The following is a 6,994-nucleotide window of genomic DNA, read 5'->3' as shown; positions in this document are numbered from 1 at the left end:
ATTAGCGAACTCAAGGGATAGAAAAGAAATGAACAGGACCCTCTAGGGAAAGATGTCTTTCCAGCCAAAAAAAATAGAAAACTTTCCCTAAGGTGGTGCCACGTACATACCATCGAAGCCAAAAAAGACCGAGGAGATGCCCTCGATGTGGCTACGTAGATTGCCTCCCGCGCTCCTTTATCGACACAGTGCGCCAAGTTTTTCCTCCCGCACAAGTTGGGCCCACTGATCAGTGAGAAAAGGAAGGGAAAAAGGGCGCGTAGAAGATTTTTTTTGGCTAGGTCCCTCCTTCACGCTTCATCCATACCCCAAGCGCTGCCAGACTAAAAAAATCCCCTCTTCTATCCCCGCCCGCCCCGCGCCGCCGCGACCTGCTCCGCCCCGTGCCGCCGCGACGTGCTTCGCCCCGCGCTGCCATGCTCCGCTGCGCCCCGGCCTGCCCCGCTCCGCTGCGCCTCGGCCTGCCCCGCTCCTCTGCACCCCGGCCCGCCTCCTCGTCGCGCCCCTTCTTTCCCCTGTACTGGATCGGTGACATTCGCGACGGGCGTGGTGGCCATGGCCACGCCGGCCGGGGTGACGGCGTCGTGCCGACCGTGGTGACCGCATCCGCGACGCCCTTAACTCTGCTGACTGGGTCGCCCTTTGGACGTGGAGACGGTGCCGCCCCCGCTGATTGGACGAGCACCCGATCTGCTCTGTTCTACGCAACTGCTTCTGTCCAAAAGGTTGTCTCTATTTCTCTTCCCCTCTAGTTTAGAAAGATGTTTGATTGCTGGCTTAGATAGTTGTACTTGTGTATGTCTAGCAAAATTCTGAAACTGTTGTTTTGGTTTTAGCATCCGAAGGAAGCAGTAGGTGGTGCACTATCCAGTACATGTGGACGTTGTTCAGTATCTTCTCCAGCAGGTGGGGTTTTCAGTTTAAACATCTTGGTTAAAAAGTGTATGGAAGGTCATAGGAATAGAAGAAATTTCTAGCAAAAGAAGAAACAGAAGAACTGATTGATATGGAGATGCACGAACACATGAATGACAGAATGCAATAGCTTCATTGAATTTGTTCATAGCTACTGCAATTGCATGGATGATAGAAACAATAGCTTCATTGATTACTATATATGCTCGTGTTAACAGTGGTCAGATTACTGCATTTTTACGATTGCTGTATCTACATGAAACTGTGTGTACGTTTTACCATTGTTGTTTAGTTATCCATATGAAAGCTAGTAGCCGCAATTGTTGGGCTTTTCCACCCCAGTCTCTGTTTTATGTTATGAATAAATGGAAGTCCTCTAACATTCTTCATTGGTTTTGTACATTTTTCAGAAACTAACAAGTGTCGGGTGTAGTTTGCTTGAAGAAAATTTCCCTGCTCGTGGCATCGAAGCAACAGAGAAGAAAGGCATTGCTAAATCAAGTAGGTATTATGATTTCTTCTTTCCATGAAAACTATGTTGATTAATGCATTTTTCACTTGTATGATGTGGGAATGTGGGGTTATTTTTTGTTGGTGATGAGTGGTTTTCTATTTTAGTGTGTATGATGCATTCATTTTTTGTTGGGATGCGACTCGTGATCGTAGCAATTCATTTTATTTCAGATTTAAGTACAAAACCAAACCATGTCTTTGGATGCTCAACGTAGCTGGATGTATAGTGGGTGGAAGGATAATGGAAGGCATTCTGATGAGTGGATACGCAATACAAATGCTTTTGTGAACCATGTTTTTGAGGGTGTCCGTAGTGCCAAGTTTGAAGTTTCTTGTCCTTGCTCAAAATGTTGCAATGGTAGTAGAAGAACAAAACAATTGATGACCTCTCATCTTTGTCAATGGGGGTTCATGCCCAACTACTTTAGATGGACTGCACATGGGGAGCATCATGTTCATGTAGATAGAGTGGAGTCTGTCAACACTGATTGCTTAGAGGACATGTTGTGTGACTTTGGGGATGCAATGCATGTCGATAATGTAGACGAGGAGCCAACACCAGATGCCAAAGCTTTTTATGCCATGTTGTCAGCTGTTAGAGACCCACTCCATGAGTTCACCCAAACCTCACGCTTTGCTACTGTTACACGCTTGATGGGAATTAAGTCACAATACAATTTGTCAGGCGACTGCATAAATAGTTTACTGTAACTTTGGCAAGATACACTCCCACAAGGCAATAAAATGCCATCAAGCTTGTATGAGTGCAAGTGTATCTTAGCTGGTTTGAAAATGCCACTCCTGAAAATAGATGCATGTGTTAACCATTGCATGATATACTATAAGGATAGAGAGAAAAATTGAAGTGTGATTTCTGCGGTGAAGAAAGATATAAGGTAGTTAACAATGACTGCCCAAATAAGAAGCGTAAACCCATCCCTGTCGTTCGAAAGGGCAGAAGACCATCAAGTGTATTGACATGCCTTCTGAAAAGTAACCATCCCGGTATTCTGGATTATGATGGTGCGAAGGTGGTTGCAACGGAGTGGGAGCATTATCATGCGGTGAAGGACACAAATGGTCATTCTGTTGCAGACAAAATTGAAGATGCTTTTTGGGTATTAACTATTTAAATTGCTATTTTTTGTATTAAACCATCTATCAATTCTCATTGCAGCTAAGGTACAAGTATGAAGATGCATACTCAGAGAAGGTGAGAGCTACTGGTACATCTTCAGCAGCCTTGAAGCGTCGTCGAGCTGAAGAAATTGAAGATGTGCGTCAAAAGGAGTCCGAGAAGACTCGAAAAGCAGAGGCTTATGCCAACAATGTCTTGTCATGGGGTGTTGGGATGTACGAGCACTGCAATGTGATACAAAAGTTTCTTCAGGTGCTGGTTATACATTCCATGTTTATCAATAAATTTGCTAGCATTTGAAAGTAACCACTATGTGAATTTTCTTTTTTTGCAGACTTTGGCAACTAAGCAAGGAGTGCCTATTGGAGAAATACCACTGCCGCCGGTTCCACCTCCTTTTCGTTCGCTTTCTCCTCCTGGATCTCCACAACGATCTACCATCCAAGTATGTAATCATCCATCTCAAGCAAACACACACACACATTAATACATTTAAAGCATGATAAGGGTTACTTCTAAAACCTGGCTCTTCTTTTGCAGATTCTAGAAAATAGCAAAGAATCGCCAGCTTTGTGTGCTCAACAAGAAACAAATCCGAGCTCTATTAATGTATGTATTTCTCAAACTGATCTCAAATGATACAAATAGTAATGGTCTGTTCGTTGTGACCTTCCAGGGTTAAATAACTTAGTAAGAGGGGTATATTGAACAATGCATGTTTGCCTTCTTTTCTCTTCAGAAGAGAATGTTAGAGCTGTTTGTAGTATAATTTGTTGATTGGGATAAAACGCGAATGCAATGCACCATAGGGTGCTTCAAACATAGGAGTACATATTGTTGTTTCTGTGTGCAAATAATAGTTTCACATGGCTATTGTTGGTAGTAAATGTTTTTCCTTCCTTCAGTATACTCTTTGGTCTCATTTATTTGTACAAAAACAACAAGTGAACTGATTCAGAACGATGCAACGTGTGTAGTTGCATTACTTATGTGTGTATGGATAAGTTGAGAGATACCTATTCACATACTTGTGACAATATGAATGCTTATGTGATGTGTGATGCTAGCATATGTGGTGCTGGATCATTTGGGATTAATGTTGATTAATGGGGCTGTGTGAGGATGCTGGAGGGATCATAATATTTCTTTGTCCAATTGTCCAGTTTATAGTTGTTATGCTGCCAAAATTTATACCAGATTTTTCATGCCTTTGTTCTAATTACTAGAAATAGGAAATTCTGTTTAGACTTTGTCGACTTGATGTAACTCACTAATTTGCATTGGAACACAGAGTTGAGTGTAGTTCCTCTAATAAGTTCTTATTGCCATGTTCCAGCCTTTGAGAATTTGCGAATCTTTCTTTTCAGGAACATGTTACTGCCGCAAGTGTTCCTGCTGTAGACGATGAAGGGATGTTTGGGGGATTTTTCAGTTAGTCTGGAACCGGTGCACTAAGCCTATCGCTATTGAGCAGTCAGTTGGTTCCTTGATGTTCTTGGATGTACAGTGCATGGAGTAACATTTTGGTGCATGTATAGTTAACATGCTAGTACTCCCTCCGTTCGGAATTACTTGTCTTGGAAATGGATGTATCTAGACGTATTTTAGCTCTAGATACATCCATTTCTGTGACAAGTAATTCCGAATGGAGGGAGTACATGTTATGTAATGTAGGGAACTCTAGTTAACCTCCACCCCTGAGATCACAAGCAAGGGCGAGGGGATCCTCCTGAGATCGGAAAAAGTCCAAAACAAACCTTGAATTTGTAGGGGAAAGCTAAACCAAACCCCGAACTCTCAATCCCTGAAATCAGCACACCAAACTCTCTAATCCCGGTCTATTTTAAACCTTCAGAGGATTTGCCGGGATTTGCTGAATTAGGCCGGCCCAGTAGCGCAGTTGCTCACGCGCGCGTACTAATTTGTTTTTTCTTAGATTTTTTCTTTTACGTTTTCTTTTCTTTTTAAATTTTTACACATGTCTAATTTCTCTCAGTACCGAATGTACATTTTTAACGCACACAATAAATATTTGGTAAACTTTTGATATTTTCAAATACATTATGGACATTTTTTATTTAACTATTTTCAAAACTTTTTTGAATACATGGTCATATTTTTCCAAATACATGTTATACATTTTATTAATGAAAATAAACATTTTATAAAACTACACGAACACTCTTTTACATGGTTCAACATTTTTAAATTTGCATACACTTTTTTCAAACACATGTCACGTATATTCTGTTAAGGTTATGACACATTTTTTTACAACACGCAAACTTTTTTTTACATTGTACAAATAGTGTTCACACTTTAAAATTTTGTTCAAGTTTCAGAAAAAATTTATGTTACAAAAAGTGTTTGCACTTTAAAATTTTGTTCTGGTTTAAAATGTTTATGTTTCAAAAGGTGTTCTCTTTTTCTGAAAATTGTTGGTTTTTTAAAAGTATCCGTAATTTTCAAAAACGCACTTTATAAAATGTTCGAAGATTTCAGAAGTAAATACGTTTTCAATACTTATTTTCCCCTAAAAAAGGTTTTCAAAGTTCGACTCTTTGGTTTCAAATTTAATATTTTCGGCCTCTTATTATGTAAGTCATATTCATCTGGTGTAGTGGCTAACCAAATCAGGTACACCCTGCCAGGTCCCAAGTCTGACTCCACGGCATGTTTCTCTTTTGGAATTATTACGTCGCGCATTAAGAAACAGAAAGAAATAATTTTTACGGTGCGTGATAAGGAAAAAACTCGATTTATGTCTGGTGGGCCGGCCCAGTCCAGTGAGCAGCCAATAATCCGAAACATTTTTTAAAAACATTATTTACGCCATAATTTATGAAATTCCAAAACATTATTCAAAAAATGTGACACAATTCTGAAAATCCGAAACATTTTTCATAGCATGTGAAAAACTGTTGGAATTCTGAACATTTTTCGAGAATTGTGATTTTTTTTGAAACCGCGAACAGTTTTTTAAATGCGAATAGAATTTCAGAATTACAAATATGTTTTCAAAAACACAAAATGATTTGAATTCGTGCCGAAAATATAAAACAGGAACATATTTTAACTTCTGGACAATTTTAGAAATGTGCGAACATTTTTTAAACTTCATGAATTCTTTTTGTGTTATAGTGGGCCGGCCCAAATTCTTGTCCGTGAGAGTAGCTGGTTATCCCGGCCGGGATTGTTTTATTCCCGATGTGTCAAACAGGTCTAGGGTCGAAAATAGACCTGGATTACAAGTTTAGAGTGCCAATTTCCGGGATTTAAAGTTTAGGGTTTGATTTAGCTTTCGTCTATAACTTTAAGGTTTATTTTGAACTTTTTCCTCCTGAGATCACCAGCAACCCACCCCGACCGGTAAAAAAAAAGCCCATCCACCCCTCCCACGATCCCCTCATCGCACCTCCCTCGATCCCCGAACTGCATCACACCGCCAGGGCCGCCTCCCACCCTGGCTCGCGCCGCCGGCGAGCCCCGGCCAACCGCCCCGCCGCCGCCGGGCCCTTGGCCACCAACTGCCCCGCCGCCGGCACCCCCACCTCCCACCTCCACCCACTCGCCGCCCTCGCGCAACTTCCCAGCGCGGAGGCGCCCCAGGCCACCAACCCCACCCCCGCCGGCACCGGGCCAGGTGACGCGCGCCGCCGTCAACCAGGATCCCGCGCCACCGCCGGGCCCCGGCCACCTCCCGCGCCGCTGTGGGGCCCCTCCCCTGCTTCAACCACGAATCCGGCCGCCGTGCGCACCCCGCCCTGGGATCCATTTACCGCCGTCTCCGGATCCGGCCACCGCGACGGCGTGCCTTCCACAGCGCGCTGCCGCCCCGGCTTCACAACAGCGCTGCTGCCCGCCTTCCCCATCGCGCCGCTGCCTTCTCCCACCGCACGAGTCGCGCCACCAGCCCCTCTACGCTCCGCCGCAGATGACGGCTGCACCCACCGGCGAGGGTCGCGCACCAGCTACCGGCCTCGCGGCCCCCCTCCACTAGCCCCGGCCACAGGCCTGCCTCCGCCACCGAGCGCTTGTCTCCCTCAACCTTCCTCTGCGCGATGAACGCCATGGACGGGAGCTTTTGTGAGCTCAGTGGATTCCTGCGCGGCGATGCAGTTCAAAAAAAATACGGATAGAAGTTCGATAAGGCTGCAGTGCTATGGTGTCGTTGTTGTATTTGCCTCGTTCACTTTGGTAAAAAAAGATTGTTATTTGTTCAGTACAGGTGACAAAAAAGAACAACTTTGTTGTTCAGTGCAGAGTGCCAATGAACAACAAGTTCATTTCTTGCCCTCTTTTCTGTTTTTAAGTAGGAATGATGATTTTAGATGCAAAAGAGAAAAACGTAGGAAATATGATTTCTTCATGGAAAGTGTATGGTAGTTGTGTGTGCGCGTGTTTTGTATGGGTTTGTGTGATGGGTGT

The 6,994-nt window shown here is 43.5% G+C and overlaps 1 protein-coding gene across 1 annotated transcript; it reads left to right on the top strand.

Annotated features, from left to right (window-relative positions):
- The first annotated feature begins 312 nt into the window (after positions 1-312).
- On the top strand, positions 313-4,420 carry LOC123078881 (uncharacterized). Its single transcript, XM_044501528.1, has 7 exons — positions 313-725; positions 837-906; positions 1,349-1,416; positions 2,606-2,818; positions 2,901-3,011; positions 3,107-3,175; positions 3,934-4,420. The coding sequence occupies exons 1-7, from the start codon at positions 417-419 to the stop codon at positions 4,000-4,002; spliced, it is 909 nt and encodes a 302-aa protein (XP_044357463.1). The 5' UTR covers positions 313-416; the 3' UTR covers positions 4,003-4,420.
- Positions 4,421-6,994: the final 2,574 nt, after the last annotated feature.

The sequence above is a fragment of the Triticum aestivum genome, chromosome 3D (assembly GCF_018294505.1).
Source record: "Triticum aestivum cultivar Chinese Spring chromosome 3D, IWGSC CS RefSeq v2.1, whole genome shotgun sequence".
NCBI lineage: Eukaryota > Viridiplantae > Streptophyta > Magnoliopsida > Poales > Poaceae > Triticum > Triticum aestivum.
Note: the sequence above shows the minus strand (reverse complement) of the source record. Positions and strands in the feature narration are given on the sequence as shown.

What these genes read in the sequence shown, in the direction of transcription:
- LOC123078881 (XM_044501528.1), top strand. Translation starts at nt 417, where the DNA reads ATGCTCCGCTGCGCCCCGGCCTGCCCCGCTCCGCTGCGCCTCGGCCTG. An exon ending in CAACTGCTTCTGTCCAAAAG is followed by an intron (nt 726 to 836) that starts GTTGTCTCTATT and finishes TTTTGGTTTTAG; the next exon opens with CATCCGAAGGAAGCAGTAGG. An exon ending in CACAACGATCTACCATCCAA is followed by an intron (nt 3,012 to 3,106) that starts GTATGTAATCAT and finishes CTTCTTTTGCAG; the next exon opens with ATTCTAGAAAATAGCAAAGA.